General features: G+C 34.1%; 1 protein-coding gene across 1 annotated transcript; it reads left to right on the top strand.

Moving 5' to 3' along the window:
• The first annotated feature begins 4,015 nt into the window (after nucleotides 1-4,015).
• Nucleotides 4,016-21,428, top strand: Cad74A (cadherin 74A). The gene is made up of 14 exons (XM_018513259.1): nucleotides 4,016-4,271; nucleotides 11,777-12,080; nucleotides 12,628-12,899; nucleotides 13,197-13,361; nucleotides 13,981-14,419; nucleotides 14,883-15,124; nucleotides 15,295-15,819; nucleotides 16,157-16,509; nucleotides 16,677-16,891; nucleotides 17,079-17,638; nucleotides 17,900-18,208; nucleotides 18,511-18,805; nucleotides 19,243-20,887; nucleotides 21,140-21,428. Exons 2-14 carry the CDS (start codon nucleotides 11,783-11,785, stop codon nucleotides 21,348-21,350), a joined length of 5,529 nt encoding a protein of 1,842 aa, XP_018368761.1. The 5' UTR covers nucleotides 4,016-4,271; nucleotides 11,777-11,782; the 3' UTR covers nucleotides 21,351-21,428.
• Nucleotides 21,429-22,787: the final 1,359 nt, after the last annotated feature.

The following is a 22,787-nucleotide window of genomic DNA, read 5'->3' as shown; positions in this document are numbered from 1 at the left end:
TGTTACAGCATATCAAGGAGCTCATAAATAAACAGAAAGCTGTTACGTGCAAACCACATGAATACAGTTCGAAAGTAGTTCCGGAAAGTAATTCACGTTTTTTATACAATTGATCAGTTATTGGTAGTGTCGACTCTACTTACTATTAGAGAAATTGTTGTTGAAACTGATGGAATAATAAATTGACGAGTTAAATAATGATTTATTCTAGGACATGTTTATACACAAAAAGAATGATTTTGTTAAAAATTTAAAATTTTACTAAATAAATTTGAAAATAATTTTGTTGGACCATTAAAATAATTTTGGAAATTCAAACTAATCGTTAGAATTTTATAATTTCTTGCAGCTTAGTTTATAAGTTTTTTTAGTTTCCAACATAATTATTTAATTTGATAGTTTAACAAAATAATTTTTAGATTGGTACTTAGCTAAATTTTAAATCTGTCAATAAAATAGTGTAGAATTACTCGTGTCATTAGCTCGTGTTTTCGTTAATTATACTTGAAGGCTTTAATGTGTAGGTAAATATAAAAAAAATTCATAATTCAAAAAATTCTCTTCGAATCTTTTGAAATACGAAGACATCGTAATTATGAATTTCTTATACCAAACTATTGAATTATTTATACGAGTTCGTGTGCATGAAAATAAAGGTGTACACTATCACTTTCTGCTTCTTTTCGTAATCATTACAACAGGGATGGTTTGGTCTCTCGAAATCGCGATTCTCCGTGCGATCGGTTCGCGATCGCGATTATTACGCTAGAGGAATCGCCATGCCGATTCGAAAGGTTTCTCGCGTGTGAGAGGTACAAGCGCACGTGAGAAGTGGGTTATCTAACTGACAACACCCTGTGCTTCATGTAGTTCACGAGAGTTTTCCCATAAGTCGTAACAGGACGCAAACGTCTGCAAAAACGAGTTGCAAAAACAGAGAGGGAAAAAAGAGAGAAAGGAAGAAGGAAGAAATTGCGTCGGGAGATATGCCAACAGACACGATCTATCCCACGACGTGACATGTTCTCTCTCTTCTTCGTAGTCTTACTAGCATGTAATTTATTATCGTACAAATGTTGCGTTTGCGCGTTACGTATCTTTTAGATTTCTGCAGCCCGAGATTCGCCATCACGCTGAGGAATTTAAAATATGGGAAACATAGAAAATTAACTTATTTCTCGGATTCTTCTTCTTAATTCTTTGCCGTGAGCCATCTCTAATTTATACGTTTAATTATAATTTATAAGCGATGGGATCTGTGTAATTGTGTAATGCATAATTGACACATAACGTTAGATATAAATAATTTATTAGATATATATTTATTAGATATAAATAAGTTAATCTGAGAGATACAGATGATATAATTATAGATAATACTGTTATTATAATTATACAAAATTTTATAAAAATATATTATGTAACAATCTTTTTTTCTAGTAACTACATACAGATTTAAAAATAATTCTGTTGGATCATCAAAATAATTATATAGAACGTGATATCAATACTGCAAAAAAATTTAACATTCTAACAACCAGTTTGAGCGTCTCCTACATAATTATTTTCAACACAAATGAGAGAACAAGGCAGCATATTCGTCATAATTATTTTGATGATAGCATAATTATTTTTGATGGTCCAAACAAAATTATTTTTAGCTCTACCTAAATTTTTAGATACTTCAGCAAAGCCGTTCCTTCCATGCAGCTACGTTCTTAACTCAATTACAGGAATCTGACATAAATTCTCGGAATCAAACGTCGAGACAATTGTCCGTTCACCAACGCGGCGATTTCGACAGCATGCTACATGGAAGCCAAGGTGTGCAGCGCCAGATTGGAAACCCAGAATCCGGTCCAACCGATCCCCGACAGCTTGGATAGGTCTTGATCGGCACGTTGTCCCGCTTCTATAGAGGGGAAAACAATCTCCGTCCGACTTTAGATGCTGGCATGATACTCTCGACGATAGTCGAAGGTGGAGTCGCACTCGCTGCGGCCTTTGCTAACTGTACAAATCCCCTACCTCTCTCGCTCGTCGTAGCGAGGTCTTCCTCTTACCTGACTGATTTTCTACCTTTCTCTCGATTCCTCTCTCGTCGTCCTTATTCCCCGATCATGCTACGATTCACGAATACCCCTTTTCCGCGTCCTTTTTATCCTTACCGAGCAAAAGAGCGAAAGAGTGAGGAAGAAGGAGAATGAATGAGTGAGTGAGTGAGTGAGTGAGTGAGTGAGTGAGTGAGAGAGGGGGGAGAGAGAGAGAGAGGGAGAGAGGGAATGAGAGAGTGGAAGGACGGGTAAAGAGAATGGAGAGGGACGAAGTACGTCGAGCCTTCGGCATTTTAACATTGCTCTTTTATAGCCTGTACACGTTAAACGTTCGCGAGAGAGACCTTTTGAACTATCTTTCTGACGAGATGGACGAGAACGAGGAACTCGCGAAGATAAACTTGGCCGCGACTTACACTGCGACTAGACGCCATCTTTGAAAGATGGTGTAATTGTTGACTCTGATCATTTTTTTTGTAATCCGTATTTAATTTTATAAGAAGGTATATTTTTAAAAATTGAGATTTTTGTTTATTTAACTGAAAGATGTATTAAAAAATTTACGTGGAATTATTATTAGATACCAAGAATTGGCGCTTTTTACTTATTTATATTAAATTTTTGTTTCTTTGGTCAGAAAGTCTTAAAAAATGATACTCTAATAGAGCATTTAAGTAATATATTTTTTTATTCTATTTTAATATACTTACTTGTTATACTATAATGAATAAAGTATTATAATACTTATTGCTCTCAACAATCTTTATTTTAGGCGAGTACTTTATTTTAAGCGAGCACATCTTGTTGATATTAAAATTGAAGCGGTTCTTAAAGCTCAAGATTATCAAAAGGTTCCTGAAGGAGATAATCGTTTAATTATTACGGACGCTTCATTGAATGAAAAAATATTACTTTCTCTTGCTTTTCTCTTTAAAGTATAATTATTAGCATGCATTTCTTCATCGTATCGTTTGTATGACTGAAGGTAAGATTAACTTCATTTCAATGTGAATAAACTTGATTCGCAAAAATAACTTTCCTAATAGTACACCAGGAGATTAATCAAAGAGCTCCATTGAAAGGTCGTAACACCTTCAAGATTGCAAACGAAATGTCAGGAAAACTGATGACGCAATTCCATTCTCATCATCGATTCGCTTTTCATTATTATAGACCCTAATCTTCTGTCATTTTTCATTATTGTCAAATCACATGTCAACCAGATGAAACATTACATTTTATTACAAACATAAAAATTTTTGTTTCATAATTTTACTTGTTTATCAAGAAACTAATAAAAGATTGAAGCAGAAGTTTGTCTTTCTCGGTTCGCATTATTATATAAATCCCTGCCGCAAAAAATTTAACGTTGCAACTCTTATATTACGGAACACCTTACTTATTCATAGGTATATCAATTGTTGTAAGATATAGAAATAAAAATCAAATTGTCGAAAAGCTGAAATTGTTCTTATATTAAAAAATTTTAATTATAAACTCTACTTTTCGAAACTAAATATAATTATTATAAAATTGTGGTTGATATATATATATTTTCAAACAATTTATTCTTTAAATTAGTATTACAATTATTATGGTTTTAGCAACTTATACATTAATTGATTTAAGATATAATTTTTGTATTAATTTTTATATTTTTTAACTAATTATAACGATTAATATTTTACTGAAAACCTTCGACAATTGCAGATTAAATCAATTTTGAGGATCACCTAATATCTCGGATAAGCAATATGAAGAAAAAGACTCGCTTCTCAGGTCGTCGTCGTCCTCGGTGGAGCTTTACCGGGTACAGACTATAGATTCTCTTTACTCCGAGGCGCACGGCTTCTCTCTCTCTCTCTCTCTTTCTTTCTCTCACCATACCTTCCATTCCCGCGGTGGAGGCCGCATACCTCCTTAGGATGCAGTATAGACCTGTCCATTGGCTGGCAGACACCGGTTGGTTCTCTTTTCGGTCCGGAACGACGCCGTCGTTCAATGATACCGAGAGGGTAGATGAGACATTCTCTTGCGTTCGTTCGTACTTTTAGTTACCTCTTCGTGAGTGCGTCATGCAGACGATTCGACGTGATTTCACGAATATGTTTAAGTGATTATAGAATGGTGCGCGGGAATACAGCACGTGTGGTTTCGTGACACGATGAGGTGATAAACCGTGTTGTGCAGCGCGGTATCTTGGAGCGTCTTTGGAAGGTAAATTCTGTGAGCTCACGAAAAAGTTTGAGATAATCTTTTTGAATTTATGGCATGTACCAATTGTCCAAAACGTCAACTTGGATATTACTTTCAACGCGAAGAGATTGATTAAATAACAAAGAACTTTCTATGGAGTTGATCGGTTAGTTTCAACTTCCGCAAATATTAATTAGGAGCTTTATTTTTATACTCATTACTGCTACGACGTTAATAATAATAATTATATTTATTTAATTATGCAATAATATATTCTTTTTGATATAAAGACACTATAAACATATAATTATTACTATTGACGTTGTAGTAGTAATATTTTACAATGCAATTAGAATATCAAAAACTTTTCTCTTAGTGTTTAAACTTGGTAGATGTTGAAGTTGAAGAACGTTTAATGCCAATATTGAAGATTTGTGCGTCCTGAAACAACGAAATGTGCTAAATTAAATCTTGTTTTAATTGTTCATTGGAAGAATTTTTATTGTCTTTATTACTAGAAGAATATAATTTTACTAAGATTACTTCATCTTACATTAGCACACATCCTAAAATGAATTTCTTGAATTTATTTTTAATTACTCGTAAATGATCCTAGAAATAAAGCAAATAAACTATTCACTTATTAAAATTCTTTGTATATATAATAAGAATTGCGTATGCGTATTTATATTTATAATTTATTCACGAGTATAAAACTTGCTCGCTCCTTTCAGACTGGAATCGAGTGACTTGTGATTTTCTGTTTCTATTCTATTCTTTGTGTTCATCGCACGCTTTGCATAATTATTATCCAGTTGAATAAACTGAAGAACATCTTTCACAATTTCTAAATTTATTGCATATTGAAGAAAATAATATATCAGAAAAGGAGGGCTGAAAATTGGACTATGGTTCTGAACATGATTGCAAAATCAACGCTCATGCAAATCGAGGAATTGAGGTCGGAGATTGAGGATGTCGTCTCGACGATTTCTTGGCAACGGTATAATCGTGCTCTTTCTTTTGTTTGGTACACGCAGAACGGTGATACCACGATAGCATTAAAACCTGTATTAGTTATCTAATTCTAAGTATATTTACACGTTACGTTAAAATTAATAAAAGACTATATAATGTCGGAGGAAAAAAAAGGAATTCGAATGGAATTTGGAAAGATTTATATAAGTTTAAGTATTTTGATGTATAACATTTTTATAATTACAATATATTGAAACTTACTGATATTATGTACTATTAAATTCATTTCCATTGTGTTTGAATTTTCGAGATTTGATGAACGTATTATAAAAAATTCCAACGTGTTACGGATAATTGACTAGTCTGGCGAAACCACGTAAATCTTCGATTGATCCTTAATGTTTTTTTTTTTCATCATTCGAAAAAACCAGTTCCGGCAGTGAGTGCGGTCTGGCGAAGTTCTGGTTTCGAGGAACCAGTGTCAAGTTCGAAGAACAGGAAAAGCTGTGGGTGCGAATTTTTCGACGCGCGTGACTTCCATCGATTAAGGGAACAAACGATTCCGGGGATTGTCAGAATTTCCAGTAATCTGAAAGGAGCGAGTAGGTCATACTATCATATAGGAAATCATAAATCGTATATGCGAAATTCTTATTATATGTTATGAAGAGAAGTAAAAATAAATAAATGATTTATTAGCTTTGTATCTAAGATCATTTAAGAGTTTGATAAATTCGAAAAATTTCTTGTGTCCTTTACGAAGTGTGCTGATGAAAGTGAAGATTTACAGGAAGATATGCGCGCACCAGAATATTCCTTTTCTTCGTCATTCATCCTGGCATCACTTGGTCACGCAGTGTCAGGATTCCAACCGCGTAACGTAACGGAGACCAGAGGAAGAGGGGTGTAACGGTTTTTTTCTTTCTCTGTTGCTCTTTCCTGGCTTCTGGTTTCCTCTTTCGCTCGTTCCTGCTACTTGTCCTACTTGTGCTCTTCTTTCTTCGTTTTTCTTTTCTTGTGATGTAGCTATATGTTCCAGAATTATTTTAGAATAGGCCCTATAATCTTGAATCTCATCACCTATATAATTTTAATCAATTCCTTTTATTGTTTACCTCCGAGGAAACAAAGAAATAGAAAGTTTCGCTGCAAATTAAATTAAACTCACTTCCATGATTTGCAGAAAACTGTATAGGCTAACTAAATAATGAATTAAAATATTTAATAATATCAAATACTCCTATTATATTAACCTGAAAATAGTCATCTGCAGTGTTTTTATATTTTAGAAACAAAAAAATGTGAATTTTTGTAAAATGCAACTGTTTAACATATTTTCTTTTTTTAAATAATTTTTTATTTTTTTTTATGCAATGCCATCGAAAACTTGCAGTAAAAAATTGTTTTATTAAATATCTTTTTTATATTTAGAAATATTGTCATAATAATTTACTTAACGGATTTATTTTATTTGTAATATTTTGTAATACTTTTTTCAGAAAACTATGAGCAAATCCATATTCGTAATGTTTTAAAATACTGGTGAAGTAATAATAGTGATTTTTAATTAGTATATAAAATTCCGTTCGTTTACGTAAACAAATAAGGTTACTGTTTCCGGATTAATGTCTAGCAATGTTTTATAAAGGCTATAACTTATTTATAATGTTCTTTTATCTTCTAAGAAAATATTACTTGGATTTTGTAAAACAAATTTTGCAGATTAGAAGATATGATGCATGTTTTATAAAAGAATTAAATTTTGATATATAGATTTGTAAAAGTTATTCCAGAAATTAATGATTAATACACACCTGTCGTTCTTAGAAGCCAGTGCTTATTAAATGTCAAAGAAATTTCTTTGCTCTGAGTAATCAACTCACAAGATGTAAGATATTCGATTAAACTTGAAATTTATTTATGCTGCTTTATCATGATAAAAAAATTCTACTAAGGTAAAAGATAAGAATAATTATATTGCAAATTAAGGAATTATTTTACATTATTTATAATTTATAATTTTTCATATCTTTAATGCATATATTTAAATTTCATGAACACGCAAATATGTGAGAATTTTTGTAAAATCATTTTTGTAACAAACTTGCTTATTATATAAATGGTTAAATATGGTGCAATAGCTATAAAACCGTAATAACTAAATGTTGAGCAGCGACGAGTCTATGGCGATCTTTCGCAAACGTTAATTTCCAAACGATTCGCTGGATAGGAGTTGCACTTGGTTCCTTTCTCGCTGCACAGCTGTGACCGCAGTCATCATTCAATCTCTCGGTATCATTTTATACTTGGCTGGCAGTAACGGTGACTTCTGTTTAAAGTTCTCCGTACGTGTCGTAATTCGCTCAGCAAAGCGTCGATACGCATGCGGTTATCATCGTCACGGTTTTCGCACCTCACGGTTTTCCGCATTACTCCAAGTACACAAAGTTAAAGAAACCAAGTTCGTTTCGAGATAATGCGTTCTCGTTAACGTGTGCATCATTCACTACTCATATTAAATAAGAATTGCGAAATCATAATTGAGTCTTTCAATTATGGATTAGTTACGTGAGGAATCTCGCTTCTATGAAATTTTTATGCTATACTGAGAAAAATTTTTGGTAGAAAATGGACGAACCAGAAAAATCTAAGCACATCAGTCAGACCTCTGATTATCTTAATTAGAATTATAATAGATTCAACCAGAAAATTCTGATTTGTCCTCCATTTTTTACTATAGAATTTCTTTTAATATAACTAGACTGTTTTTCTAGTATAATAAATAAATCCCACAAATTTAACATCACATACTCCAATTCCAGGACTGTCTTAATTTTTTTTTACTTTCAAGACCGACAAATAAACTGTGCGTAGTTTGTATGAACTAAAAGTTAAAAAAATTAATGCAAAAATATTATTAGGCACTAAAATTCGTTTTGATTGGATGTGGCTCTCTTCCTCATTTATTTGTATTATTCAATATCTATTATTAAATACATCTTTCTTTCTTTCCCTTTTTTTTTCATATTTAGTACATAAATATATTTATCTTATTTGAAGTATTCAGAATATAAAACGAAGCATCAATTCTTTAAGTTCAGACATTTCATAATTTCGTTTGAGTGGATAAACTTGCTTTATTTTGTCCGCAAAAATCTGCATTGACTCACGTTTAACAATTAAGAGAGTAATTGTTCTACGTAGTGAAATCTCGCTTTCAGCGTATGGTAATTGTAGGCCCTAACTTTCATTGTGCATTCACAGTTGAGTGCTATTACCTGATTCTCAATTCTGTTCTTTCAAGACAAAAGAAAGACAAGATTAAGGAAATAGCCTCCTATCTAATCACGATATGAAAAAAACAATAAGATTTTATGCACAGTACCAAAAACTAAACAAGTCTAAAGATTTATTTATTGTTATTTTATTATTATTTTTATTATTTATTATTATTTTTATTATTTATTATTATTTTTATTATTATTTTTTATTATTTTTAAATGAATCTTCCAAATACGTATATATTAATCAAAGCTTCGAACTTTGTATTTCTAAAAAAAATTTACTATATTTTTGTAATGAACGTTTCAAGATGAAAAGTTTCCTAAAAATTTAACTCTTTAGAGTTACTTGGTTTTTACAAAAAACTTCTTTTTAGTTATTATATAAAATTTAAGAGTTTTTAAAAATTAAATAAATCTAAAAAGTTAAATTATTGTATAAGACTTAATCCATATTAACCCTTACCGTATCAATATGGGTAACTAGTGATCGAGCGATTCCTGTTCGTGCAAGTTTCTTTGAGTCTTTCGGTAATTATAAATTATACATTTTATTATTTTCCAAAATAAAGAATCAATATTTATTCTAGAAAGTTGAAAGTATGTTGGTGAATTTTTAGAGATTTTTTAAATTATTTTGAAGAGGTGAAAAAAACGAAGAGATTCTAGTGACCCTTGATGATATGGATGAGGCCAAATTGTAGATGGTACGGTAAGGGTTAAAATACCAGCAAATACACAAACTCCACAAACAGACGTATATACGTATTATTTTTACATCCATCAGCATCGTCTTCGTATCATTAGAGAATACTGCTTCTCATCTTATTACGACCTCGCTCGTGTGTGTTCTTGCGCGTGTCGTATCCTTCGCTGCAGGAGAATGCATCTTGCAATGCGCGTAACACGTGCTTCCTAGCCAGCGTGGATAGGTAAATAGGGGCTCGCAATCGAGAACTGTTCTTAAGATGCACGAAAAGAAAGGGGCGGACCACAAGTACGGTAACCATAAATTTCCTTCCTCCAACCGATTGATAATTACATCTTCCGGAGACGCGATTCCTGATGGCGGCCGTGGTCGGTAGAACGCGGAAGTCGAGGTTGCACTCTATACGCACGAAGGCGTCGAGGAAATGCAGGGCCATTACCCCACGCTGTATGTCACTGTTGCTCCTGCCGGCGTCATTTCTTCTCTAATGCTTAGTAATACTGTAACGCGTCTGCCCACGTGATGTCAAGGATAGAAGGCGGCTCGCTAATATCGTTACAAATGTGGGAATAGCAATTAAGAAAGCGAGTACTTTTTTTTTACGACAGTCAACATTAATGTGTCAATGTAGATTTTAAATTTGCAAATCAGCCGTTTTCGTTATTTATAGATACATTTATTCAGGGATGGGAAAGTTACTTTGTAAAAGTAATTAATTACAGTTACAGTTTTTCTCTTTCAAAAAGTAATTAATTACCGTTACAAGTTATTGACTCTGAAAAGTAATTCGTTACAGTTACAGTTACTGAAAAAGTAATTTTAAGTTACTTTTAAGTTACTTTTTTCATCGGAATTTTTACTAATAGTATCGATACCATTAGGGCTGCATTAGAAACGTTATCCAACTGCCTTCATGTATCGTTTTACCCTTGTTTTTCACCTAATATTAAACAAGGATGATACACGGGGTCATCAGTGTAATGCAGCATTGGACAATTAAAAAAAAAGACTGGCTTACATTTACATGTTATACAATTTTATTCAAAAAGATAAAAAAAATTGTATGGCAAAGACGTTTTTCGTTAAAGTAATATAAACACATATGAATATGAATATGAATATGAAATAGCACACATATACAATGTTTTTTGTAAAAAAAATTCTTTTTTTATTCGGCTAAAAGTTGCAAATAAATTCCAGCACTAATCCAAAATAGTTTACAATCATTCACTGAGCGCTCTTGTATTAGATTGGCGGATTCCATTAGATCCCAAAATATAGACCAAACGGGTACAAGAGTTCATTGAACGCTTTAATTAAATTTCTTTCTTCTGATTAATCAAATATTTCGAAGTATTTGTAGCGTCAAGTGGACACTACCACACACTAAATTGACAAATACGTTTCAAATATATAAAATAACTATGAAAGTAACTATTAAATTAGTTACTAGTTACTTAAAAGATGTAACTAAGTTAAGTTATAATTACAGATGGAAAGAAAGTAACAAAGTTAAGTTACAGTTACTGAAAAAAAGTAACTTTAACTGTAACTTCGTTACAAGTAACGAGTTACTTCCCATCCCTGCATTTATTAATAACCTTTATACGAAATATTCTACTTTCTCAAAGTTGAATATCCTCCTTCTTGTAAGATATAAAAAGATTTCTGAGTAAAAAACAAATTTCTCCTGTAACATAAATTTTCTTGGAAGGTGAATTACGATGCCGTTTTTCCCCTATAAATAACGTGCTGTAAAAGTGGCTTTCTTCGAACTCGTACGACAAATTTCTTCGAGTACAATACACGCATTGCGAGATGAAAACCGTCACGCATTTCTGCTATTCGATACAATCTCGCGATTCGATTTGGTCACGTTGTGCCATTTTCACATATAGATCAGCTTCTGTAAACTCCTGAAATGGAATCTGATTTCTAACAGCGTTTCACTTGGCAGAAAACGCATTTCAACGATGTACCGGCCGGCTGCGATTGCAGAGGTTGCCGGTAGTACCGGTCGCGGTTCGCCTGTACCATACTCCTTTCTTTTGTAGAACGACTAAAAAGAATGTAGCAGTAGACGACAGATAGTCGCATTTGAGTGGAGGCTAAACGCCTTCGGATCTTGTATCCTGCTCACGCGATTGCCGTTTCCTATCTGCACGCTCGTTTGCATGCGCCGATTGTAACTTTTCGTGTAATGGTTCGATGAACTCCGACACGATTCTATGACGGCTCTGATTATATTTCTCGATCAATAGCAGAAAATCTTTTTACTTTAATACTCGTATTCTAATTCTTTTCTATATGCTAGAGAATTTTTATTTATTTGCGCCTATAATAAAAATGATTATTATACGGCACTGATTTCATTTGTTGACATTAAAATAACAATAAAATTAATTATCTGATTTATCATCTTAATATTTAGATATAAATAATAATCTGTTGTTTTTTATTACTATGTTTAATTTTAAATTGATTTTTTAATTTTATTTTGTCTTACTGTTTTCCTTTTTGTTGCTATGACTTTTAGATAAAGTATGAGTCGATTACAGGTGACGATGTGGGCGATTTTATTGCTGTTGGTTTCCACGTGGTCTTCGTCATGGGGTCAAGTGATAAACAGGGCGCCCCACTTTATCCAAGGCGGAGACATGGCCAGGTTGGCTGTGTCAGAAGGTACACCGCCTGATGTCCCCGTTTATACTCTCCGTGGAGAGGATCCTGAAGAATCTAGATTGCATTACTCTATCAGCGGCGAATACTTTACCGTAAACAGGGAGACCGGAGTGGTAATCCTGAGGAAAGCCTTAGATAGAGAAACACAAGATCTCATCGAAGTCATTATTAGCATAACAGGTAAAACCGTGTATATCTACTAATGTGTATAAACATTAGTAGAAATTTTGATACTCTATTTTTATAAGATATCTTTATGAAATAAAAATTTAAAAAATTTACTCTATATTTTCTAATTTATATAGATATCTTCAATATTTACATATCATTTCAAAGAATTATTTTTAAAGTTGATAGAAAATTATTGATTAATTAAATAATATCTACAAAAAAATATTTTTAACAAATTAAATGTCATTTTTGTCCTTTTCATTTAACAATCTTAAAGAAAACCACCCTCTTTAAGTCGTAAAAAACATTTTGACGATTTTTTTTAAAGTTAAGTTAGTTCACTTTTGATGATTGATAGGGTTTACCTAATTTATTTATGACCCAAAAATCATATTTTTTTAATTGTGTCACTTGAAGTAAAAGAGCGATATGTATAATTGAATATTCGTATTGATGTACATTGACTGAGATAAAACTAAATAAAATATTTATTTTGCCGAGTCTCGCAATGAGAGAAAAATTGATTCAGTTTACTGAATAAATTTGCCCGTTCCAGACGAAGGTATCGCTGGATCGGAACCTAACACGGTGTCTCTTCGTCGCGAAATAGCGGTGCTCGATGAAAACGATAATCCACCGGTTTATCACAATCGACCGTACGCAGCCAGGGTGCCGGAAAATGCACAAGTGGGTAGCTTGTTACCTCCTTCGGGCACGATTATTATCACAGATCGCGACGGTGGCGTGAATGCCGACGTTCACGTACAATGCGTCTCGGCGTCGCGCGACGACGACGTCTGCGAGGTCTTCGACATCTCCACGGAGAAGGTAATAAACTTTAGTATAATTATTTTAAAAAATTAAAGTAATCCATATACAATATCTGCAGCAACTTTGCAATGTTACTGCAATATTCCTGGAATAATCTGTGCTGTATGAGAAATAATTAAATTATGAAATTAAATTGTTTAAATTAAATTAAACATAAAAATATAAATACTTCTGGAGTACATATTATTTTTTAGTTGATGTAGTAATTAACTGTTTATCTCTTTTATCTTAAAGCCATCTTATAGAAATGGATGAGAACTAATTTATTGAGATAATCGCGATGACTTGTTTTAGATCGCTGAAGGAGAATACGACGTGCTGATCACGTTAGCGAAACCGTTAGATTACGAGAGGAGAAATTCTTATTTGATTAATTTGCTGGCTGTCGACGGAGCCAGCGATCCGTCGAAGAGGTTGCAGGCCAGAGCGACCGTTGCCGTTGACATCCTCGACGTTCAGGTAAGTAGGTCTCGATCATTATTGAAATAATCGCGTATAAAACCGGCGATAGTGCTACATTGGATAATAACGTCATTTACGATAAAATTAGTAGGGAATCATCAACCTGTTATTCAATCTCTGCCTGTCAGCGTGAGCATTATCAAGTGAAGATTCATCTTCGTCATGCATAGGTTTAATCGTTGAAGTAACGAGTGTATTATATAGTCTTATTTTTATCACACATTCTTTGCTACATATTCTTTACTAAATATTGTGTAATTTCCATACCTTTAGATATTATTTTTAATTTTATTTTTTATTTAATACTTTTTATTATGCATATATAACTCTATTTATTATAACTTATTATAATTTTATTATATAGACACTTTCACTTTTTATTATAATAATAGTGCACAATAAAATTATGAAACTCATTATCTCAGTAAGCGAGAAATTACGATTTAGTAAATTTAGTTTATGCAAATGCGCGATTTACTTTTTAATAGAAATAATCATTTATGCTAATCAGCGAAATATAGAAATAAAAGATTTATAGAAACAAAGAGAAATAAGGCAATTTCTAAATAATTCATTAAAGATCTATATCGTAAACTTTTGCACAAATTTTTTGCAGGATCAGCCACCTGTTTTCCTGAATGCGCCTTACAGTGCGGCACTTCCGGAGAATACCGCAGCTAGTCATACGGTTTTGATGGTGAGAGCACGTGACGGTGACACAGGTGAATCGAGAAATCTGTTATTGACGCTGGAAGACGATGATGCGGGGCACTTTGATCTTGAGATGTCTCGCGATGGTGATGTCACGGTTGGCAGGTTGGTCACAACCAATGTGTCTCTCGACCGCGAGGATCCCAGGATTCTGCAAAACGGCGGCATTTACACCTTCCAAGTTAAAGCCACCGAGCTGATCAACAATGAAATACCAGCCGACACCGCGACATCGATCGTGACAATCGTCGTCACGGACGTGGACGATCTCGAGCCCGTTTTCAATGAGGATTACTTCAGCATCAGGATTTCAGAGGACATCGGAAAGAACACTCCTCTACCAGGTCATTAAGCTTATTGCAAATCGTGTTTACTTTACAAAGTTAAATATTGAGTTGGGACAAAAGTTTGTAGCTCTACTTCATTTGTATTATGTCTATATGATTTTTTTTTAAATTTGGTAATTATATCATTCGATAGAGCAAAATTTCAGCTTTAAGAATCTGTTCTTTGAAGTGCTATACAATAATTTTTAACGGAATTATAAGTAATTAAAATCTTAATTAATGCTCTTTTTATTTTATGTTTCCATTCTTTTTCTGTAAGCAACTATAAAATGATAATTTTTTAGTTATGTTGCTCTAAGTGAGACGTATTACCTTTTTGTTAATTATTTATGGAACAAGAAAAGTAATACAAAAATAAAATTAAGTATTTTTCTTTGTTTCTTTCTCTCTTTCTCTCTCTTTTTATTTTTGTTTTTTATTTGAAGAGATTCTCGTGTTTGATGACATCGTGTTTACACAGGTCTAAATATGATTGTGAGCGATGGCGACGTGGGTGACAACGCGAAATATTTCCTGGCTTTGCGAGACGTACCGCGATATCCTGGGATTAGCAAAGCATTCACTGTCAGTCCTGAAGAAGCTCAGGGTCGAGTACCGGTGGTAATTAAGGCCAAAGATGTCAATGTTCTCGATTACGATGTTGATGATCCCACAAAGAGAGAAATTGAGTTCGACGTCATCGCGACTGTAGCGAGCGAAGTGGTTAGTCTTACTATTTAATTTAATTGTGAGAAATTATTAATTAGTCAATCAACTTAGTTGACTTTATTTATATAAGCGGTCCTGTTCTAATCTTAATATTGATTATTTTTATCATTGGAATTTTTAATATGAATTATTTGTTAATATGAATTATTTGTTTATTGCGGCAGGTGGCCACCTGTAGAGTGCATATCCAGCTGTTAGACGCCAATGATCACAGCCCCGAATTCTCTCAATCGATGTATAAACTATCGGTCCTGGAAGACGCAGAACCCGGCACTCGCTTTGGCGATGTTTATGCAAAGGATTACGACAGTGGTTCTTTCGGCAAGCTAACATATACTCTGCGTGGTTTCGGCGCAGACAAGTTCAGGACTGATTCACAGAAGGGTGGGATATTTGTGACGAATAAGTTAGACTATGAGGCACAAAAATCTTATTCTTTGACGATGGAGGCGACAGATGGTGGTGGCCGAGTGTCCGCTGTTAATATTCTCATTGAGCTTGACGATGTTAATGATAATAAGCCAACATTCGAACAGCCGGAATATTCCAGGACCGTTCGCGAAGATGCTACCAGCTTTGATCCGCAAATGTTTGTCAGGGCGACCGACATCGACGGACCAATGCAAGGCAATGGCAAAGTCGTGTATTCGATTAGCCGGCATAATAGTATGACAGAAGATGTCTTCAAGGTTCGCCATTGAAGTATTTTTATAATTTTTATCAGATCGATTATCGATTTATTAATTTTTAAATTTAACAGTAAAAATTAACCTAAGTGTTTATAAAATAAAATTTTAATATTACACAATTAACGTTATATAATTATATTGTTATTTAATAATCCGTTTTGTGATGAATATTTTCGTTAATATATTTTATTTTATTTAAACTTATAGAAATTAATACTAATTTATAAGATGTAAAAGAATGTGTGTATAATTCCTAAATTTCTCTGTTGTAATAAAATTTAGTAGTATTATTTTATGATGTATATTTTAAACATTGGTTTTTTAATGAATTTTACAGATTAATCCGGATTCAGGGGAAGTAACCATGTCGAAACCGGTTCGTTCTGGAGATACTGAAAGAGGCATTTACGAACTAATCATTCGTGCGACTGATACTGGCATACCACCACTATATTCCGATGCAAAGCTTTTAGTTCGCGTCGGTGTTCCGGGAAACCAAAAACCTATTTTCCGAGGAAACTATAAATCGAATTTACCAGGACCCAGTACTTATCGAGCAAGACTCTTAGAAAACGCATCTCCGGGAACGGAAGTAATTCGGGTGGTCGCCAACGATCCCGACGGAAGAGATAACTTGCTTCAGTATTACATCGCGTCCGGTTCTAAAGATAATTTCGTTATTGATTCCAGGTGCAATATAAAGTTTACTTATAAATAATGCAGTGTTAGAATTTACAGCCTTTCTCTTACTATCTTTTTGTCTTGTTTTAATTATTTTATTTCACTATTTTAATTAAAAAAATTTGGTAGTCAGCAAAAAATTTGATAGTAAAATTGATAAGAGTGACTGATTACAGTTCTGGTATCATAACTGTGTCACCTGACGCTCGCTTGGATCTGGAGACTGGTGGTGAAAAATACGAGGTGATTGTGTACGCTGTTGATTCAGGTACACCTGTCAAGGAGACAGCTACCACTACTGTCACAGTGAACATTATAGATGTAAATAATAAGCCACCGACATTTAATGAATCAACATACATTGTTCATGTCTCGGAACGCGCAGCTATCGGTACGTTGCCAATAAATAGCCACCAATTAATAATTAACTATTTAACTTATTAAATAAGTCATCTTTAAAATAAAAAATAGAGTCCTAGAAATATCCTAGATTCTAGATGAATAAGGAACTTTAGATTTTTTATACTCTGCAGCCACACTGAGAAAATCTAGTAACAATAATAATTTATCATAAATAGGTGAACTCGTATTGAAAACGGTAGCGAATGATCCTGACGCAGACGCATATCTGGAATATTCTCTAGTGGAACCAATAAAAGCCGTCGACAAGACCGGTGTGGCTTTGAAAAATACTGCTTCTTATGATTACAAAACAGCATTCCGAATAAATTCCACGACCGGTGCAATAACCGTTAATCGAGTGCTAGATTATCAAGTAGTCGCTGTCGTAATACTAACAGTGCAGGCGAAGGATTTAAACGCTGTCGTTGATAGGGACGGACAGATAGCGAAAGTGGAGGTGATAATTTACATCCAAGCCTACAGCGATGATAATCCGACGTTTACCAATTCCGGTTGGTCACCAAATAATCCAACGATAAAGATCACGGTTCCGGAAGAACAACCCCTGGGTACGACGTTGTTGATGCTGTCGGCGAAAGAGCCAACGACGGGATATCCGGTTCAGAGGTTTGAATTGGTGAGAGAGGACGATGACGAAGGCTATGTTAATGTAGGTGTTCAGAGCGGCAATGTAGTGCTGAGTAAGAGACTGGATTACGAAGTGCTGAATCAGAAGGTAGGAAATTACACTTTTGAGACTGCATGGTTTTATCAAATAGAAATCGTATAAGTTTTGAGAAAGAGAGAGAGTGACTTTGTAATAAAAAAATTCGGAGAATTTAGAATAATAAAACTTTATCAAGATTATTATGATAATGAACTATTTCTGATCTAAAGATGCTTGATTATTTATATTAATAATATTAACAAATTAGTTTAAATTTATATTTGCTCTTTTTTAACATGTATAAGATGTAAAATTTTAAACCTGTTTCAGTTTATTCGCTTTAAAGTACGAGCGCTTGCCAGAGATTATGATATAACGCGAAAGATGTCGGAGGCCAACGTAATCGTCGAAATTCACGATATCAACGACAATATTCCTGTTTTTGGGCAGAAGGATTACAAAATCTCTGTCTTGGAATCAGCTAAACCCTCGAAAATTGTGTTAAATGTACAGGCACTGGATATGGATAGCTCTAAAACTGAACAGGAAGTTCAAAGGGGATATGGCGAAGTGAGATACTCCTTGACGGGAGAAAACGCTAATCTCTTTGAAGTGGATCCCATAATGGGCAACATCCAGGTAAAATTCTCTCTTAATAATTTTTGATAATATATGTCTTAATTTATATTCTAATATATAGAGTCAAAATATTAGCCTGAAAATATCTGAAAAATTCAATTCTTTAAAAACTAACGTAAATTTTAAACGTTAAATCTAAAGGATATTAAAAAATTTTTTTTTAGATATTTTTTAGGTTTAGTATTTAGAATTTAAGTTTAGTATTCAAAATTTAGTGTTTAAAACTGATCTAAATAATTTGTGAAAATTATGTAGTTCTATATAGTTCCATCAGAATAAATAATGAAAGGAATAATTTTTAGATCGCCGCAAACACGACTCTCGACAGAGAAAAACAATCGGTGTTGCGCTTTTATGTCGTGGCATCAGACATGCCCCAAGGTGGTGCTGAGCAACGGAGTAGTCGAGTCTTAGTGACGATTGACGTTCTCGATGTTAACGATAACGCTCCTAGCTTCGAACAGGAATCTTATACCGCGGTGATTCCGGAGAATGCACCCGTGGGAATCAGTGTGGTGAATATCACGGCTACCGATCCGGACGAAGACGAAGGCGGGGCGATCAACTTTGAGATTATCGACGAAGGTGAAGCTAATGGTAAGATTAAAGTGTTATTGTTAACTACAATATTATTTTTCCGAGGTATAAACAGTGTCATGTAATTTAAAATTAGTGTTATCTTAAAAGTTTAAATAGTGAAGGAGATTGAATAATTGTGCATTGAATGTTTGATATTTGTGACTACAAGTTGCATAGTAAAATAATTATAGTTAGGAGTTTCGTTTTTATAATTATCATTGTTAATGTTATATTATTAATAATAATAATTATATTTATAGTGCTATTAAAAAAATGTATAGTTGGCACCAAAAATTGTACTATAAATTGCACTATAAATTGTAATTAAATTATGGCAATTGCAACATTATTTTCTCTTAGTGTAAAATAAAATCTAATTTTCTTTTTATAGCAAAATAAATTGATAACATTGTTTATGTATAAAGCAAAATTAATTGTGCGATTGACGTTTTTAGGATTGTTTAAAATAAATCACACGACGGGCGAGATATATTCGGCGAGAGCGTTGACTGGCAAAGGCAGGACCGAACCGTACAACATGCGAGTGCGAGCGCAGGACAATGGTGAGCCAGCTTTGTATTCGGATGTGAATCTTATCTTGTACATCGGTGACGTGGTGAGCAACGACGGCGTGCCACTGTTCATCAGGCCGACGTTGGAGGAAGTAGCCTACATCGCGGAGAACTCCACTGTTGGCAGTCCAGTGTTCCAAGTGGTAGCATCCGATCCAGACGACCCGAATTTGCCAAACGGCAGAATCACCTTCCGTTTTCTGGAGGACGGTAATTTCGGCAAAGATGCAAGTGCCTTCAGGATTAACAGCGATACCGGATTGATCAGCACACGCAAGTTACTTGATAGAGAGACCAAAGACAGCTACACGCTGATCTTGGTAGCACAGGATCTCGGCGAGCCGCCGCAGCAAGCAACCAGGGTGCTCCAGGTGATCGTGAATGATATCGATGATCACAAACCGCACTTCAAACGCAGTCTAGATAGTCCGCCGATCGAGCTGAACGTCCTGGAAGAAATGCCGGTGGGTTCCAAAGTCGGCGTGATCGATGCGGTCGATGAAGATATTAATGAAAATGGAATGATCGGTTACGAGATCATATATGGGAACGAGGCGGGGCTGTTTGTTGTGCAGCGTCTGGAAAATAATTCCGCAATCATCAAATCGAACGGTCGTCTCGATCGGGAAACTGCCGAGTTTCACTTACTGACCGTGAAGTGTTTCAAGTATTCTGCCAAGAAGTCGGACATAGTGCCGAAACCATACAACAAGCAGGATCCTTCGGAGAGACAGGTACTTGTCAAGGTCCTAGACATCGATGACAATAAACCGTACTTCAAGAAGGACAACATAACCCTGGGGGTTCGTTTGAACGTGCCAATCGACACCAGTTTGATCACATTGGAAGCTTATGACGCTGATTCCAGCGCGTTACCTATCAACTACAACATGAGTAGAGTATCTTTCATGTCTCTAGTTGATCCTTCCATGTCACAGAAGGAGATACCATCGCAACTGTCTTTGAATGCGCGCACCGGCGAGCTCAGGACGACAGGCTCCATGGCGGGATACGCGGACGGTTTCATGGAGATGATCATGTCGGCGAATAACTCATTGACGCCAGGAGGCGAGACTAACATCACTGTGAGGATCTTCCTGTTGCGCGATCGCGACATGCTAAAGTTCGTATTCTCGAAGCCGCCAGTTGAAGTCAGGAAGACGTTGGAAGACTTCGAGAAGGCGGTCCAACAGGCTCTTTCACTGCCAATCAGTGTCAACGTCTACGATACGCAGTTCTATTCGAAAGAGGACAACTCCCTGGACTTTTCGTCGACCAGTTCGTGTTTCCAGATGGTCGGCAAGGAATCTTACGATTTGGACGAGATGCGATCGTTGTTGACTGATCCGAGGAATAAAGAGCTGAAGAAGGTATATAGAACATATCATGTGGAGAAGGTGCAGCATTGTGCTGCCGTGGTAGCCCGTGCTGATGCCTCCATGACACAGATTTGGGTCCTAGTTATTGCAGTCCTCGTCGGAATCGCTACAATCATCTCCAGTTGTGCACTATGTTGCATGCATGCCAAGTAAGTGACAATCTGTTAGTCACATTGCTAATAGTTAGTATATAGTTCATGTATATAATTACCATACAAAATATAGTCTACCTTAAAACTTCGCGATTTTTAACATTTTTTATTAAATCCAAATATTATCATTTTATCATTACAAATAATAATTATTTATTATTATATGCTATAATTAATTTTTATTTCCTTATTATTTTACTGACAAATAAAACGTCGGATCAAAAATATTGAGTTATATTTCTTTTTCAGATATAAACGGCAAGTGAAGCACGCGCGTTTGCGCGATCAACCACGACCACCTCTCAGTTATGTCTCTTCCGGACCAGCTCTGGTCAGTTCTGGATCGCATACAACTTTGGGACCTGGCACGATGGTCACGTTGGGTCCACATGAAGGCCCATATGAAGGGGGAGCCGATACGACGCTTTACCATCCGAGTACGCTGGGTTCGAGAACGTAAAGATTCAGGGCAATATTAGAGAATGTTTCTATAAATTATATAAATTTTTTCTTAGATAAATATATTTAGAAGTAGATTGCAAACAAAAACTCAATTATTAAACAAAAACCAGTTTTGTAATGGAAATGTTTCTAAAATTAATTAAAATTTTATTTTAATGAAACATGTTAATATTTAATATCTAAAAAGAGTAATGTAAAATTGCTGAGAAAAAATTAATTAAAAATGTTTTCTGAAAAAATAATTTCTGATAAAATTTTTTTAAATGCAACTTTTTCTAACATAATCTCAGCAGATTTTATAAATGTAATAATAATAAAGTGAAGTATGGTGAAAAAGGTGCACCGTAAGTTACAGAACTATTAAACAATATGTAATTTATGAACTTGCAGAGAAAGAAGAGTTCGCTGGTGCTATATTCATAATGTAAAAAGTATTGTACGATTTAAGACGCGTCCATATAACGAAGTATATGGTTTGTAAAATTTGATAATGTGTTATCTTTAGGTAATTTTAAAATTAGATTAATAGCATAGAATGATACAAGTCTAATATATAAGTAAAATATATAACTATAAACTCTCGACAAAAGAAGAGAAAAAGAGAGAATTTAAAATTGTATATTTTATTTATACTGTACTTGGGATATTGTTAAGAAGCTACAAATGCGTTTTTTTGTGTGTTGTAATATAATGTAACATTATATATATTCGTATTTAAGATAAAATAAAATTGTACATTTTATAGTCGACAATATATACATTTTCAAGTTTGTATAAATTAGTTTTGTTCATTATTTATTTAAATGTTTAATATGATAACTATATATTTATATTTGTGACAAATAATTTATAAACATAAATTTTTTCAAATTACACATAATACATACAATAGAATCAATTTTTATATATTGAAAGTTGCAATTGTCTATTAGAGAATCGTTCAAAATAATAAAAATTTACACTATCAAAAAATCTTTCTACAAAATTTTAGCAAAGGAAAAATCGTCTTAGAATTAAGTCAGGAATATGACACTTTAAAGGTAAACGTTTATCCTGAATCACCCTATATATACAATGTAATTTCTTGATTAATAGCTTTCTTCAATTGTTTTGTTATTTTCATCTTCTAAATGTACATTGTATCCAACGTCGCAGTGCCCTATGAAGCAATTCTCTACTGTTAAGCGACGAATATCTCTCTGAAGATCACGAGAGATTTCCGAATGCCTTTGATGAAAATGTCAAGGCAAGGAAGCAAGCTTGGCTGAATTTAAACAGATCATAAACATGGTATTTAAATGTTTGTCTGGTTATATGAAAAGCACATTGATCGTTCTTTTTATCAAAAATACTTGGCATATAATAGAAACGATCAGCCACTTCTCGCACCGGTGATTAATGAAACTATGAAAGTTTGTTGCACGATTATTGAACG

This window comes from Trachymyrmex cornetzi, unplaced genomic scaffold (assembly GCF_001594075.2).
Source record: "Trachymyrmex cornetzi isolate Tcor2-1 unplaced genomic scaffold, Tcor1.1 scaffold454, whole genome shotgun sequence".
NCBI classification, from domain to species: Eukaryota; Metazoa; Arthropoda; class Insecta; order Hymenoptera; family Formicidae; genus Trachymyrmex; species Trachymyrmex cornetzi.
Note: the sequence above shows the minus strand (reverse complement) of the source record. Positions and strands in the feature narration are given on the sequence as shown.